Genomic DNA, 18929 nt, shown 5'->3' on the forward strand with positions numbered 1-18929 from the left:
CACATTTTTATTCACTCCGAAACTTATTTAATTAAAACCCTTTCGAAATTATAATAAAAATTAGAATTAGTTGACACATGCAAAAATCCCAAAACATACAAAATATAAGATATTCCAACATCCACAAACACGTACAAAAAAATAAAAACATACAATACAATACAATTTAAGCAAGTATCAATGGACCTCCCTATGTGCCCACATATTTATTGCGATAATCCCTAGTTCCAGCCATGGCTTGTGCTGAGGTAGATGACATGTCAGGCATATGCAACAAATGTTCCGGGTTATCCTCAACAGTCTGTCCTTTATAAAGATTTGGATTGTTAAATTTACGCCATATCTTATCATTCGGTATAATTGATCGAATAATGTTATGCATGACACAACATGCAATGACAATATACCGATGTCGTGTCACCCTGTATGGGTTCATTGATTTCAAAATTTGAAACCATTTTTTTAGCACACTGAATGTACGCTCAGTCACATTCCCACCCTCAACAATCAATAACGAAAATATATCACAAAAATATCAAAACAAATGAAGATTTTCGTTCAAAAAAGTAGGATTTCATTTTTTTTTATAAGTAAAACCCAGGTTTGTAGAGCATGTGAGCAAGATTTCCCTTTTTTTTTTTTTTTTATAAGCAGACGGTTAAATAGGGGGTATACAACAAGTTTTCATTTCTATTAAGGAATAAAATATCTTTTTACCAAGCCTTTATATGTAAGTGTTTATTGGTGTGAAACGAAATGGCATGATTGTCAATGGATAAATTTTCACAGAATGACTTGATTGGAAAGGAAAAAAAAAAAGCTTATATGCTTTCCCTTAAGCCTACCAAATTAATAGAAGACATACCCACGGAAGAACATTCAGTAAAGTAGAGATGGGATTGAATTTCTGCTTACCTTAAAAGATCACGTTTAAGGCCCCGTGATGAACAATGTGGTGGCTGCAAATGTTGAGTGTTGTTGCTTTCGAACCCTAAACTTTAATTGGTAGGTGCGTAATGTGGCTTTGGCCATGGCTGGTTTATAATGCAGGGAAAATGATTTCTAGGGCACGAGGTGAGAGGGCTTGATTCACGCAGGGGAGATTTTCGAATCTACCTCAGACAGTACCCTGCCAAAACACAGTGGTAGAGGAATCTATTCAGTAGAGATGGGATGCAGCATGGAGCACGTGTTCAGTGAGGAAGCAGCAAATTACGATGGAGATATTCACCTCGATTGGAGTCTCCGATTGCTTCGGCTACTGCGTTGTATAGACAAATTCGAAAGGGAAAGAGGGGAAATAGCATTGCAGAGAGAGAGAGCTCCGAGAGAGGTCGGGGTACGATGATGTTGTGGTTCACTGTGGGGGGATTCTCTCCATGGCTGATGGGAGTGATTTGGGGAAGAAGAATACCACAGCGCTAACTCGTTGATGGGAGTGAAGTGTTGCGTATTCGTCCTTCATTCGAAACAGTAGAGTTTGCATATGGGCCTGGAAGTGTTTTACAAACGTAGCCTTTCTCATTTGGATGGAAGACTATTTCATCCGTACGAGAGTTACTCAGAATACCTCAGAGTAGTTGGACACCCAAACGTAGCAGTCTACTCAAATCTGGCATGTCATCCCCCTTATCCTTAGATTGGAACCCCTATATATATCGTTTAATTCTTCTTTCATCCTACAGATTTGTTGAAAAAATTTATGGGATGTAGGGTACAAAGAACCGTATAACTTCAATGTGAAATCGTAAAAAAATCGAGAAAATCAACAAAAGTAGAAACTACCTTTCAATCATTATCATTAGTCTTTCCTAATCCCCCATGCTCATCAAAGTATTTGACATATTAAATGTCTTCATCACCCAATAATTGACCTTATATTCTTGGGCCACTTCCAACAGTAAGAAAGTTGAGTTCTATCTGGAAGGAATATTAGCACAAAGACTCTTCTTCAATGTTATGCCCATAGTCTTCGTAGGAACCTTGAATTTATCCAATCTAGAAGGAGAAGACCTCACAAATTTCATAGCCATTCTAACACGTGCAACCGAGTCATCAACATCTTTCAACCCCTCAGTCACAATTATATTCAAGATATGTGCAGCACATCTAATATGCAAATATTTACTACCCAAGAATGTCTTATTTGCCTCTCTAAGATAAGTTTTCAGATATCTCAAGGCAACATCATTAGACGTGGCATTATCAATCGAAACTATCAAAACCGGTGCCAACCTTCACTCCTTTATTACGGCCTCCAAGGCCTTCCTAATCGTCTCACCCTTGTGATCAGTTATTTGAAAAAAACTTAATAATCTTTTTGTGAAGAATCTAATCAAAATCAATAAAATGCACACTCAAAAACATGTAATTCATATTTTGGACAGAAATTCAAGTATCGGTAGTGAGGCAAACTACCAAACCTGCCAATTGGCCCCTCAAAACATCTTTATATTTTATGTATATCTTTTTAATATCCTTTACTACAGTGTGGCGAGAATGAAGCATAAATCTAGGTTCCAATTCTCGGATAAGTTCTTGGAACCCTCTCATCTCCACAAATAGAAAAGGTAGCTCATATTTGATAACCATACGAGCTAACTTCTTTCTACACTCATCGGCATTATATTTCGTATACCCCTTCAATGTTGGATCCCCACTATTCTCATCCGCCATTTTTTTTAATTCAATATCTAGTCTAGATTGATTCTTTTCCAGTAAGGATCTTAATATTTGACTCTTCTTACATTGTTCCTCTAAATGGACATTTAACTGGGATGTACCATGTTTCATGTAGTGACATCCATATATTTTTCCACAGTAATTACATTTAGCTTGGGGTTATTGGGGTCACTACCCTCTAGTTTTGTAAAGTGAAACCAAACTATGGAAACATATTTATTGCCCTGTGTCAGTGTGGGCTTGGGGACGGGGCAAGGTGTACTCCCAAGGATTAGAGTACAGTTTGGTTCTGGGGCAGGAATACTGGTAGGGGCATGGGTACTAGTAGGGGTAGGAGAGCTATCACTGAAATCTCTTTAAGAAGACATTCCTGATTCCACAACATAATAAAAAATTATAAAATCAAAAAATACAAGACATAAAAAAATCATAATGATACACCAAACATGAAAAAACAAGACAAAGTGCAAAGCCAACACAAGACAAAAAAAAGAAATAATACACCAAACAATTAAAAAAAATGTTTTCTAGTTCTAAGAGTTTTAAACACATAACAAGATTTTAGCTAAATGTATTAAAAGAAACAAAAACCGGGTCATCAAAGATTCAAAACCATTCTATATCTGAAAAAAAAAAAAAAAAAAAGGAATCAAAGAACCCCTACCAGTATTTAGGGGTTTCAATTGAAACCCCTAAATTGAAATTTCATGGGGAAACCCCTAAAAGGATAAATCAATTTATTTAACGGTTTCAATTGAAACCCCAGAAATTTCAAATTGAAACCCCTGAATCAATTTATTTAGGGTTTCGGATTGGAACCCTAAAAATTAGGGTCCAAATCCGAAACCCCAAAATTGATTTAGGTGTTTCAATTTAGGGTTTCAAATTGGAGCCGTAAATAAATTTAGGGTTCCAATCCAAAACCGTATATCAATTTATTTAGGGTTTCAGATTTGGACCCTAAACTAATTTAGAGTTCCAAATTCGAAAACCTACAAACTACAAAAATAAAAAATAAAAAAAAATAAACACAATGTTGTTCAATTTCAAGCACAAACACAAATCAGAATCCACAGCACACAAACTCACAATCATTCTCATCCTCCATCTCCGATTCTACCCATCATTCCTCCAATCTCCAATCCAAAACTCAAAAAAACAAATCTAGGTTCCAAATTCCATTCGAAGTCTAGAGTAAGGAGTCTTACCTTTGGAGCTCATGCGAGAGCGAGAGAGAAAGAGAGAGAGAGAAATAGAGAAGTGATCAAGAGAGAGAGACTGAGAGAGCGCCAGCGAGTGAGTCTGAGAGAAAGACTAGAGTTCGAGAAGACAGGCAAAAGAGGAGAGGGGAGGGGGGGACTTAAGGTAAAATGAAATAGCGCTATTTTTTCATGGACAAAACGACGCCGTTTCACTTATGGAGTTATATATATATAATATAAATATTAAATATATTATATATTATGCCGAGCGGGGCAGGGTGGGGGAAAAAAGAAGCGGGGCTTAGCCCCTTTTGTCCCCGGCCTCCACTGGACTCCTCTGGTCCGGGTGAGGCCCCCTGCCCCCCGCATAAGCAGAACGGAACCCCTACCCCGCATGAGCGGAGGTGGGCCAAATAGGGCGATGCAGCGGGGTGCAGAACCCCGCTGCCCTCCCCTAGTTGTCCAAATGACTAATCCGAGAGGGGGGTGAATTAGGTTATTTAAAAAAAATTAACAATTATAAATCAAATACACAATACTAAATGTGAATAAAATACTAAGTAGCTATAGATATAAAGAGTAAAGGTAAAAGAGATGCAAACTCATTATTTTAACGAGATTCATCCCCATTGCCTACGTTCTCGTCTCAAGCTATTTCTTGATTCAGATTCCCAAATTCACTATTAAACATCCTTTAAGTGGTGATAGAAATCTATTATACTTTTGAGCAATATCGCTTGAAAGAATCCTTATAGAGCACTTTTTAGACTTATAATCATCTTATGATGGTGATTTATCTATTCCCTGAGTAGAACTCCTATTACACTCACAAGGGTTACACACACCCTTTTACTGTTTGCACAAGATTTAGCAGTGGATAGACTATTAGAGTACATTACTCGATGAATGAAATGAAAACAGTACAACACAAACTATATATCTCTCAAAATGAACAATGTTATGGATTCATGCTTAGAAAAAAGAGATTGAAAGCTTTTGATGAACGAATGTTGTAAAGCTTGTAGTTGATATATGTTTTAAAAATTTCAAATGAGCTATTTATAGATATATGAGACTTTATTTTCAAATTAAAAAATATTCAAATGTAAAAAAGGAGCATCATTCATTTTTCAAAAAATTCAAACAAAAGTTTATCCTTTTGTAATTGTCAAAGACAACATAGTTCGTTTTTCAAAATTTTCAAATAAAATCTTCTACATTTTTGCATATGTCAAAAAGAGAATCATTCACTTTTCAAAATTTTCAAACAAAATTTTCTACTTTTCGCACTTGTCAAAAAGAACATCAATCATTTTTTAAAATTTCAATAAATCATGCACATGTGAAAAATGACAATTAATCATCTTTCAAAATTTTCAAATTTAAACTTTCAATCATATAATGCAAATTGATGTCTCATGAGAAAATATTCCTTTTGAGCCTTAGAACCTTTTTTGAATTTTGAAAGAGATATACAACATTACTCTAATAGTCTAATTAGAACTTCATTTGTAAGTTTGTTCATTTTCTTGTTCATACTTGATTTATTGATGTTCTTGACTCTATTTTATGGACAACTTGAGATTTCTTTATGTTTGAACTCATTTCTTATCATCAAAATCTATATATAGATTATATGATACTTGAAATCTTGAGTTCAAGAGAATATTCAACCATATTTGCGGAGCCATCTTCAATTGATGATTGATATTATGGTTGCATGTAGCCTTGGAAACACCACAATAATAATAAAATTAAAAAGCATAGGACTATGTGAGTATTTGTAAATGAACAACATATATAGGAAGGTGTTATGAACAACATATATAGGTGTTAGGTTCATCATTCATTATACAAGCACAAGATATGCAAGCAGGGCTATATTGGTTTTAATGAAGCAATGTCAATTCCAAAGTATTTTAATGTTACACCATTCCCACTGCATATATATATATATTCATGGAAGTGTAAAGAAAAACAATTCTGCTACAAGTACCCGGCGTTGGGTACCTGTTGCGGAATCGTGTGACGTGGCATTAGCCACGTTACTTTTATATTATTATTTTAATAAATGAATAAAAAAAAAATAAACTCGATTTGTGAAATCATCTCATCATCTAGCGCCAAACAACTCATCCCTGTTTTTCATCTCAGAAATTTTCTTCGTCCTCTTCATTCCTTAGCCACTCGACCTCTTCCTTTGAAAAAAACGTATAAGAACTCAAGTCGGAGAAAGTTCCATTTTTTGGTTCCTTATAGCGCAGCCCAACTGCAGCTGCTAACCCAGCCAAACCAAGCCATTGAAGGTCGGGGTTCTTAAGAACCCTAGCAGCCAAATGACCCAGTCCTACAACTCTCGTGTGAAAATGATTACATTTAGTTGGCCATTCTAGTAATTTTCTCAGTTCATCTTCCATTCCCACGAAACAAACATTCTTATTATCCAAAAAATTCTTGAAAAGCTGAGGAACTGGATTCATGCAGTGCCAGTGAACAACTAGGCAGTGAGCTCGGATGCAAAGACTGTGGGAAGCAGATTCACCCTTCACATTCATCGAAATGAAGCTCTTCGTGGGTTAGTGTTCCGGGCTTTCAAAAATTGCGAAAGACGATGGCAGGGAGGTACACGGTTGGGTCCACGAATGCGAAGAAAAAAAACGAAGAAGAAGAGGAGATGAAGTTAAGAAGCATAACCTGTTTTCGTGGCTTGTGGGAAGCAGATTCCCTCGCCGAAATACGATTTCAGAAGCAAACACAACGCAAACTAAACTGCCTCGCCCTCTTTCGCTCTCCGTTTTCTGCTTCAAAGATGGGCATAGGAAAGTCCAAGGGCAAGCCCACCGGTCACCGCAACTTCTCGACTCGCGAAGAAATTATTGCTGGTAATTCTTCTCGCCCACGAACTTTTAAGAAGGAAGAAGTCGAAGAAGAGGTGGAAGAGTCTGAAGAGGAAGTAGAAGAAGAAGATGAAGAGCCTGAGAAGCGGAAAGGCACCCAAGGTCTAATTGAGATTGAAAATCCCAATTTGGTGAAAGCAAAGAATGTGAAGGCTGGAAATGTTGATCTGGAGAAAATAATGACTGAACTCTCATGGCATGAAAGAGAAGAGATAGAAAAACAAAAAGCACATGGGCGATACATGAGGCTGCAGGAACAAGGTAAAAAAACGAAACGCCCCGTTTCATTTTATACATGTGGATGGCCGTGTACGCCGGGTTCCCCAACCCCAGGTGCAAATAACTTTTTTCAAAGAAAAATGTTATTCTTCACATTAAATGAGTTAAACAGCAAATTCTGATGTGACGTGTTTTGACTAATTTCTATTTTAATGGCTTGTATAAAAATTCATTTAAAATGCATCACATGAATCGGTGTGACTCACTTATTTTAAAGAATATCATTCTTTATCAATATATGAAAAAAACAATTATACGCTGCTTATGAGAAAAGGAAAACCACCTACAATTCGGTATTTTCGTTTTTTTTTTATTTGGTTTGGTTCATTTTTTGTTCTTTTTTTCCAAATTGTTTTACATTATATAAACTAAGCTAATCTAATTAAGTGTAATAATGCTAATATCACGTTATTTTCCTACATATTAAACATTAATGTGCTAAGGAGCATATTATGGAAGCTGAGTTACATTTATAATATAATTTACTATTTTGCATGAATATATCATCTAATTAATAACTGCAATGCAATGCGTACTAGTTACTATATATTAAGATATGCAAGTGCAACATGAACTAATTGGTAGGTTTGAAGTTTGATAAATACTATATAATATGTACTGATCAGCTACTAACTACCATACAATATACACATATGTTACAATATTATATATGTAACTTAATATTAGTATAAATAAATAATAACATGTTAATAACTTAATATAAAAATTCATGCATAAGATCAGTTATAAACTTATATTAAGCTGGTAAGCATAAATAATTAAGATTGTTCAACTGGGCCGGGTTTTTTCCCGGCCTGGCCCAGAACCCGAAAAATTGGAATCCGGTTCTGAGTTTCAGCTCGGATCAAACCCGGGCCAGAATCCGGGTTGAAAAATCAAGATCTTTCTGGCCCGGATACAGGTTACAAACCCGAGTATCGGTACCCGGGTCTTTTTTCACTCTAAAGAAACCCCCCCAAATCCGTCTCTCTCACTCTCTCTCTCTCTCTCTCTCTCTCTACGCTTTCAAGAAAGAAAAACCCTAAGTCCATGCCTCCTCGCCACGACCCCATTGTCGCCGCATCTCCGTCTCTGTCGGCCTTTCCCTAAGTGCCTGCCTCCATCGTGACCCCGCTAGTCATCTCTCTCTCTCTCTCTCCATTGGATTTCTGGGTTTGGCTTTTCAAGAGAGAAAAGTATCGAACAAATCTGGGTTTGGGTTTGAATTTCTAGTTTCTCCGTGAGTCTGATCTGGGTTTGGATTGAAAATTATTTGAGTATCTTTTGTTGTCTGATGGATGAAAATTATTTGGGTTTAGATTTGGTGATCTCGAATTACATCTTTTGGATTTTTTTTATTGATGTGGAAGGGCTCATGTTTATTCTCATAATTTTGTATATTTCTTTGTGTTTCTTGACGTGTTTGTGGTTTATCGTTGGAGAAATGCTAAACGTCCCAAATTCGGGACCCAAAAAGTGTCCCGAATGTTGTTTTTTTTTCTTAGTGATTAAGGAAGTGTTTTTTAATGATATTGTGAATTTTTTTTATTTTTTTAAAAATGTTTATGATGATTAAAAAAATATATGAAAAAAAGAAAAAATAAATAAAAAAACTGAAATGTGTTGTTCGGGAAGTGTATTCGGGAGCTTTTCTCTGGAAGTGTAGCAACACTCTTATCGTTGGGGTAGAGATCTTTAGTGTAACATGTTTTGTTGTTGAAAAGGGGATGTTATCTCTTATGGGATCTATTAATCCTTGTTATTTTTTCTTGGTTAAACAATTGAGCATTGAATTTATGAATTCTATTTTTAACTTTTGAAATCAGTGCTCAACTTCACAACATTATTTTTTTTTCCCTAAAAAAAGATACTTTAGGCAAAAAAAAAAAAAAAAAAAACCTGGTTGAAGCCCTGGATTTCCGGGTTGCTTAAACCCGGATTCATCCTGGTTTCAGCCAAGGTCATAACCCCCCAGTTTTGAAGCACGGGTTCCGGGCCGGGTATACCCGGAAATCCGGTCCAGAACCCGGTTGAACACTCTTATAAATAATAAGATTAAAATTCTATACTATAATTATTATCTTTACAATATTTCTAGTAAATATAATATATAATATACAAATTCTCAAAAAAAATAAAAATGACATCAATTGTTCCACAAAAATTAAAAACCGGGACTAGTAAAAATACATTAATGAACTATTGAAATCAATCGAACCTTCCCTGGAATATTCGCATTGAAGTGGATAGTTCGATTAATTTATTTGATCGATTTACCAGTTTATTCTTACACCCCTCCTCCTAAGACTTGGTTTTCCTATAAGCTAAACTTGATGCACTTTTATGTGTTGCAACCTGTAAGCTCCAAAAAAAAAAAAAAAAAATCTTGTGAAATTCCCTTAATCAAATAATAAATTCTAAGACTAGATTGACATATTTGGATAATAAGATGATATGAGAATTCTGCAAATAGTTGTGAAATAAATTGAGTTAAGATGTTTTATTGGGTTTTAGGTAATGAGAGAGAAAATTTTGAATAAAAAGATTATAAATTTAAAATATTTTTAGAATATAATTTCTTAATATTATTTTTATTTTGAAATTTGAAAAAGTTGTATTATTTTTTCTGTTTTGTTTAGAAGTTTGAAAAAATTGTAATAATTAGATAATGATTAGATGAAAAGTTTGAAATAAAAAAATGTTTATATTTTAGGGATGTTTGGAATTTTGAGATGAAATGATATATCTCACTTCCCAAACAAGTCCTAAGTTTATACTTCAAAACAAATCATGATACTGCACCATGAGAATGAGTTACCCTTCTTTCTGATCTCTCTCCATGCATGTATACATAGGCAGAAATACATGACTTCTGTAAAAGTTCTAAATCCTTTTCTAAATATATTATCTAATTTCTTCGGATGTTTAATATATAAGAAGAGAAACCACAATATTCTAACACTTCATGAACTTAACCATCGATCCCAGCACCATCTATGTCTGGCGCCATTGATCTCCGACGAAGACATGCATGCTTAAAATATAAAGAGATCATGGTGGCGACATTAATTATATATGGAGGAAAATAGAAAATAAAAAAGTTTGAACCAAAAATGAACTGAAAAGAAAAAGGGAAAATGCTTATAATTAAACTCAAAGCTCAAGTAATTTGATACTTTCGTGAAAAAAAAAAAAAAAAAAAAGAAAAGAATAATAATTAAAAAGAAAAGAAAAGAAAAATAGAAACTAAAATAGAAAAAGGAGTGGATCTTAAACCGACCAATTGAAGCATGCATGATCTCGGTGTCAAAAACGAAGATCAAGACGAAAAGGACCCTTCATTTCGACAAAATCTATGTGGGTTGTTGTTCCAGATCACGCGCCTTGACCCTCTCCTTTCGGATGCTGTCTTTTTACACCTGATTTTATTTATTTATCTAGTCTTATTCAACCGGCCTTGTCTTTAGTTCTCCAGCTAACCTATCTCAATCAGTTTCTCCAGCTAACCTATGTTCCATCTTTTTCACACAACATAGACGCATCTCTCTCTCTCTCTCTTTCTCTCTCTTTCTCTCAGTGAATATCAGTACGGCTAGTGCTCCTTACAGAACTGTTTGCTGAAGTTTCATGCATGATGATCACTAGGAGGGTGTCTTTTGTGAAACAGACATGGCCTCTGAGTTGCATGAGAGAGGTATGCTGTTGAGAAGTGTGATTTTATTTAATATATATATATATATATATATATATATATATATTATAATATGCATATTTCAGGTTAGACAAACTTGTCTCTGCATGCAGACACTGCCTACGAAAGAGGGTTTTTTCTTTTAAAAAAGAAAAATAAAATAAAATAGTGGGAAATCTTGGGCTCTTAAATGGGGAACGTAGCTAGCTATAGCTACAGGGTATACTCAGCCCTGTGTGGTCAGTAGAGGGAAGCTGTGATGAGTGAGTGTATGCAGGGGTTTAGGTGTATTGATAATGCAAACAAGAATGTTTTGGGTTGTTCTGAGACCTGATTTACTCTGAATCTGGGGTTCAGATGCTACTGATCCTAATTGGTTTCTTTATAACCAATCATTGTTGGCCCCTTCCAAGTTGCAAGTCTTTGTAACTAGAGACACATTTCATCCAATTACTTAACTCATGTTCTGCTTTTGGGAGGTGGTGAAAGTATCATCATTTGTCATTTCTGGTGCCCCATCATGATTTGGGTAGCAAAAGAGGATAGTTTGGCTACAAACCTTTGTCTAAGGTATAAAAATGTGGAAAATTTTGAACCTAAGTACAATATATTATAGAGTCGTGCTATACTTACCGAGAGTGTAGCCCAACAAATTCTCCCGAGAAGGCCATTTGGCCTTTTCATTTTTATTATTTTGATTTTTTTCGTACAATTTTTTATATCCTTAAATATTTAAAAAATAATTCACAATATTATTAAAAAATAATTACTTAATCATTAAGTAAAAAAAAATACCAATCGTGACCCACTGTCGGGACAAACCCTTATGAGTTTAGTGTTTTCCTATATATCATAGTGCCAATCATGAGGATTTAGTAAAGGCTGCATGCATGATGGAAAGGATTGTTAATAATGTAGCCAATATAAGGCTTTCTAAGAATATCTCATGAACTAAGAATTTTTTTTATAGTATGGATACTGCTAAACTTGAGCCAAACGGTTACATGCAACCTCAAGAAACTGGATCAAATTGGCAAATTAAGGTGACATGCAGGAACTGATCATGCAGTACACGAACATGTGGGTTAAAAATTGCTAATTAACTGAGTCCATTTCCGAATTTTACATATATTATTAATATAAAAGGATATCTGACATAGCCCGGCCCCAGTGTTCAGTGTTGCAAATATTAGAAATCTTGAAATTTCACTTGAGTGCTAAATATAGAAAGATACATTCGAAAATACTTAGGATATTTCCCCTGCGCCATTTCTAGGATCCATTAATTATTTATATGCAAAATCATTTCCACTTTTATAACATTAGCACAATATCAACATGATTTCCACTACAACATAACTGTTTTTTTAGTGACGGTTAAAAAATTGTGACAGTCTCCAAACCGTCACTAAAAAGTATTTTCTGTGATAAACCGTCACTACATATAGACGATTTTTTTTTTTTTTTTTTAACGTTCGAACGGAGAAAAAATTTACGTTCGAACACTGTGGCTACCTACGTGAGAACGTGACATATTTTGGCAGCAACATTCGAACATTAGTAAGTAACGTTCGAACATTAATTGTAAACTTAAATTAAATATGACTCTAATTTAAAAATGATATAATTTTTATAGTGCATAATTTATGAACAAGTCTAAAAAATTGTAATATATATTTATATACACACAATTTGTAAAATATAATTATATATTTATATTTAGAAATATATACATATATAAATATATATTTATGTTTATATATATTTGAAGTGCAGTGGTTTAGTATTAAAGTTGGAAAATCTAACATTAAAAAAGATTAAGAATTGAAATTAAAAAATAATAGATATATTAAATAATATTGTTCTTTACATATATTAAAATTAAAATACAAAATATGATAGAATTTCATAAACAACACTCACGTGAACGCATTGTTCACAAAATTCGTACTCTGTATCTCCTCAATCAAGCTATCCATATTCTCGTTGAGGATACCTACACGATGGGCTATCTTGGCGACAGACTCCTCTATAGCCATGATCTGTCAATCGATATGTGCAGTCAACTGTGAGATCACTGCATCAATCCAAGCAGACCGCGCATCTCCTACAAATGTACTCGTTGGCTGTTGACTACTACTCCCCACACCGGGCCCGGGCCCCGTCGAAGTAGCTAGATCCGTTACAGGGGGTGGCTGACGTCAACAATACCCCCTCGCCTGTCCAATGCTACGTCAATGCGTGTTCATATCGAGAGGGCTCATCTGATTTGTGACTCGCTCCTCCAGCTGGAGTGACACTTTCCGAGCAAGTAATAGCCGATTGATGATGACACCATATGGGAGGTTGTCCGTAGAGACGATGCTCGCCTCGTAACAGATCCTCTCAAAGATGCGCAATGGCAAATCGATGGGATCTCCACGTGCCACTCGTATCAAAAACTATGCCCAAGTCCTACTAAATGTGGTCTTATGTGGCACAGAATCTAGGTTTGTTGCAACAATAAGCTGCAACATACAGAAGAAAGGTAGCAAATGTGGTCGTATCAAAAAGTATTTTCTGTGACGGTTCTTGGAAACCGTCACTAAAGACAGATGACTTTTTTTTTAACGTTCGAATGGAGAGCAAATTTATGTTTGAACGTCACATATACGTTCGAACACTGTGGCTACCTACGTGCGAATGTGAAATGTTTTGGCGCAAACGTTTGAACATTAGTAAGTAACGTTTGAACGTTAATTGTAAATTTAAATTAAATATAACTCTAATTTAAAAATGATGTGGTTTTTATAGTGCCTAATTTGTGAGCAAGTCTAAAAAATTGTAATATATATTTATATACACAAAAGTTTTAAAATATAATTATATATTTATATGTATAAATATATTTATGTTTATATATATAAATATATATATTTATATATTTATATATAAATATATATTTATGTTTATTTATATTTGAAGTGTAGTGATTTAGTATTAAAGTTGAAAAATCTAACATTAAAAAAGATTGAAAATTGAAATTAAAAAACAATAGATATATTAAATAATATTGTTCCTTACATATATTAAAGGCAAAATATAAAATATGATAGAATTTCATAAACACCACTCACATGAACGCGCTGTTCAAGAAATTTGTACTCCGTATCTCCTCAGTCAAGCTATCAACCTTCTCGTTAAGGATACCTACATGATGGGCTATTTCAGCGACAAATTCTTCTACAGCCATGATCTGTCGATTAATATGTGCAGTCAATTGCGAGATCATCGCATCAACCCAAACAAGCTGCGAATCTCCTACAGATGTACTCGTCGACTGTTGACTACTACTCCCCACAAAGGGCCCGGGCCGCGTCAGAGGAGCTAGATCTGTTACAGGGGGTGACTGACGTCGAGGATACCCCCTCGCCTGTCCAATGCTACGTCGATGCGTGCTCATGTCGATGGAGCTCATTTGATTTGTGACCCACTCCTCCGGCTGGAGTGGCAATCTCCAAGCAAGTAATAGCCGGGTGATGATGACACCATATGGGAGGTTGTCTGTGGAGACGATGCTTACCTAGTAATGTATCCTCTCAAAGATACGCAATGGCAAATTGATGGGATCTCCACATGCCACTCGTATAAAAAACTGTGCTCGAGTCCTACTAAATGTGGTCTTATGTGCCACATGATCCAGGTTTGTTGCAATAATAAGCTGCAACATACAGAAGAAACGTAGCAAATGTATTTGGTTGAAGGCATTTTTTCTCTCGATCTACGTGCAGTCTCTCCCGGTGAGAATGTAGAAATCCTCATCTCCGTCATCATCCTGAACCTCATGGTCAGTACCCTTAGCCTCTGACCAGTCTACATCTCTAGCATCATCTGCTGGCCCAGTTAGGCCAGCAGATGATGCAGAAGTGCCTACATCTGCATCGAGTGTGCCTTGTACAGATGTAGATATGCGAACGACGGCTGTATCACCAGTCTGAGAGTCAACTGTAGTCGATGTCTCAACTACTCGACGAATCCTATGTAGCTCGACAATCACATCCGGTGAAATCTCAAACAACACACTGCGTAAAGTCATGAGGTGAGAGGATGCGTCCTGAGACATGGAGCACATCCCCATATAGAACTCTGGAACCATTGAGGATATACCTTCCCCCTCAATGTGTAGATATTTCCCCAGCCTCTACTAATGAACACATCTCTGAGGTTTGTCTGCTCCCATCTGAGCTCATTGAACTCATTGATCACGACCTCTCGCTCCACCATAGCAGTACCAACCCTGATTCGAGCAGTGTCCGAAGTGGCTCCTTCCCTCCCCCGTTTCTGGGTATGCAAAGGATGAGTCATATCCTAAAAATAGAAAAGGAAAAAAAAATATTAGTACTATAGATGCATCTTTCGTATTAATTTTAAACTGCTCTGCATTAACGCTCGAATATAATATAACATATGTTTGAACGTTTTATCTAATGATGCACGTTTATTAGATAAGAATTATATTAACGTTTGAACATAATATAATATACATGTTCGAACGTTAAGGGCATAACGGATAAGAATTTTGAAATGTGTTGCGTTCGAACATTATGCCTTCCAGTGTGACCATATGGTTTTTACATTCGAATGTATGTTTTTTAGTTTGCATGTATATTTTTTTACGTTCGAACGTATGTTTTTTAGTTCGAACATATGTTTTTACGTTCGCACGTAAATTATTAACTTCTGCAACGTAGAAGGCAAAACGGCGGATAAATTAAAAAGTTGTACATTCAAACGTTAACATTAAACATTCGAAAGTAAGTGCGTCGAAAAGTAATGTTCAAATGTAGAAAAGATACATACGAGCGTGGAAGGGCTATGCAATTGTAATGTCATATGTTCGAACATTTCGATACAAAATGGCTTAGTCAACTCAGTCATTATCAGAAATCACATACCACGGGTCTAAGTAGCCAAATGCCACCATAGAAATGAAGTATATACTTCAAGAAACTTTTCTACAATGACCATTTGACTAATGGTAACCCGTGGTGGCCGACAAATAGAGTTGAAAATTCGGTCATCACTAATATTTGGTTTACAGAAAAGCCTACTAAATCTTTAAAAAAAAAAAAGAATGTAAGAGGACAAAAGATGGATGCCTACCTTTTGTGACTGTTGTGGCGGGGTTTGACGGGCGGCATGCAACGGTGGAGAGATACGGTTTAGTTATGAGAATGATGTTTCCCGTTTCTGTTTTAGGCTTATATACATGAAACGTTCGAATGTTTGGCAATTTAATTTTAAAAAATATATTAATAATATATTTTATTATTAATACATGTTATATATTATAATGTATACTATAAATATCCTAAACGTAATCTAATATTATATTATACTATATATAATATATATAGTGTATTATATATATAATGTATTATATTGTATATTATATATATAGTATATATAGTTAATATATACAACAAAATATTACATTTTATAGTATATATTATAATATATACTATATAGTAATACTGTTAGTATATAACATATAATATTAAAATAATACTATACTAATATATTATACGGTATAATGTAAAACAGAAAACAGCATATAGTTGAATTACCCACTGGTGATTATATTGTTATTTATCTATTTATACTATATGTTATATTGTTATATTGTTAATTTAATTGCTATTTAATTTTGAATACTTTATGATGGATTATTATTATTATGCTCATAATACTGGTTTTCGTGATTTGTATGAGTTAAAATGTACAGAATATAATTTAAGACCTGAATTAGAGATCTTAATGAATAACATAAAAGATCTTAAAAGACAACAGCAATTGATAAGACAATATTATACATTAATGATGACTAAATATCATATATATCAGAGCAGACAATCAGCAATAGAATATCTAGAAGCTGATTGCACCTTTTTAAGAAACAAAATTGAAAGTGTAAGAAATCATTTAACTATTCTTACTCTGTGAAAAAAAAAGAGTAAGAAATCACTGATACAGATTTTTACAAAGATAACCCATAACTAAAGAAGAAAAAGTATATTGAGAAGCTTGTATTGGTAAGCCATGAAAAACTGATGGTCAGCCCATTTATGCAGAAGGCTATAAGGGTGGTCCCGGCGGTGTTCCCTCAAGTTCTAAATCTACTTATTCCCCTTTGGATATAGGAAATTTTTGCTTAAAAACATGTTTCAATGAAATCTTTATTTAAATCTAAGGAACCCACTAATATTATTCCCACAGAACCTAATAACATCAACCAAGAATATTACAGTATAATAGATATAGAAAGAAATTTATAAGACTGGACAATTCCTAATGTTTCAAATCATCAAATATACAAACAGTCTACTTTTTCTAAAACATCATTTCTTACGAATTACACAATTAAAACAGTAGAAAAAACTATTAGTTTAAATAATGATTATGAATCGTTATACTTATTAACAAAGGAAACAATTAATCGTCACAAAGAACAGAAATACTCTTTCATACATATTGGATTAGTACAAGTGGCTATAAAACCACTTACTAGAAGTGGATTAAACACCTCAGTATTACTCTGTTTAAGAGATGGAAGGCACTATAATTTTCATGATTCTTTACTTGGAATGGTAGAATCAAGTCTGTTTGAAAGACCAATTTATTTTAATTGTTATCCCAATTATTCCCTTTCATTATTTAATACCAATATCTTACATTCTTTAATATTAAATATCAAAACAAATAGTTCTCATATGATGAAAGGATCACATCCTTTAATAGTAGTTTATAGGATCCACTATAAATTAATGAAAACAACATTAGAGCCACAAGCTCTTATTACCAGTCCAAAAGGATATACATTACTATTACAATCTAATACACAAAACTCTAGTATACAAATTCCTAAACAAATCAATTAGAACCAAATTACACTTCCAAATGAATGGCAATTAGAGAATATTATCCCATTACCTAAGATAGAAAATAATTCTAAAGATGATCTTGAATATATAGAACAAAAAACAGACGAAACCGTTCAAATAGCTTTTCAACCTTTTAGAAGATCATTTTCACATTATTCTTCTCCAACACCCTCTAGTTATCAGACACCCAGATCTGCATTTACATCAATCTCTCGGAATAAATCTCAAAATTTTGATACTAGATCCCAGAATCTTGACACACAGATTCGGAAAATTATTCCTGGAAATATTATTGATACACCAGTATATACTGTTAGCCATCCTGATAAAGCATCCACCTCTCGTAATCCTGAAAAAGAACCTGAACCTTCTTCCCCAACGTACTCACAAGTAGTTGGAGATGATGCCCAAATATATACCCTGAATAAAGAAGACTTTAAAATCAACAAGGAATACCTTACACAAGATTATATGAAAGAGGAAAATAGTCACAAAAGAATAAAATTTTTCTCAACTTTTACAGGATCACCAACAAAGTGTTTAGTTAATGCATATATTAATGTGTTTACAACATCTTCTATAGGTAAATCATTTTCAGTTTTAATCATTTGTATGTTTTCATCATATTTATAAGCATTTAGGATACCAATTTTGAGTAATAGAAACATGATGTTTATAACATAATATATTAAGTATTATATATATTATGGTCTAATATAATAATAACTATATATAATAATTCTAGTTCATTAAAATGTCTAGATTATAATTTAAGGCTTGAATTAGAACATTTGATTAATAATATAAAAGATCTTAATAGAAAACAACAATTAATGAGACAGACTATACATTCCAAAATGTCTAAATATCATATATATCAAAGCAGACAAGCGGCAATAGAGGAATGGGAAGCTGATTGCAACTTCCTAAGAAACGATTGTCTTTTCGTAACATATATAATGATGTCTAACTATCATATATACTAATAATACTATACACTAATACAATTAATTATGCCATTTTTACCATTAGCAAATCCTAATTCTCGGTTAGCTGTCTAATATTAATATTAGTATTACTATATTAATATATAATACTAATATTAATATAGTAATTACATAATATATAATACTAATATATTAATATATAGTATTACTATATAGTATAGTAATTATATAGAAATAGTATTAATACTATATAGTAATAATATATAGTAATGCTATTAGTATATAACATATAATATTAAACTAATACTATA

The 18929-nt window shown here is 33.9% G+C and overlaps 1 protein-coding gene across 1 annotated transcript; it reads left to right on the top strand.

Moving 5' to 3' along the window:
* The first annotated feature begins 6674 nt into the window (after positions 1–6674).
* Positions 6675–7182, top strand: LOC109019873 (28 kDa heat- and acid-stable phosphoprotein-like). The gene has a single exon (XM_019002250.2). The coding sequence runs from the start codon at positions 6694–6696 to the stop codon at positions 7180–7182; it is 489 nt and encodes a 162-aa protein (XP_018857795.1). The 5' UTR covers positions 6675–6693.
* The last annotated feature ends 11747 nt before the right edge of the window (positions 7183–18929 follow it).

The sequence above is a fragment of the Juglans regia genome, chromosome 15 (assembly GCF_001411555.2).
Source record: "Juglans regia cultivar Chandler chromosome 15, Walnut 2.0, whole genome shotgun sequence".
In the NCBI taxonomy this organism is placed as follows: Eukaryota; Viridiplantae; Streptophyta; class Magnoliopsida; order Fagales; family Juglandaceae; genus Juglans; species Juglans regia.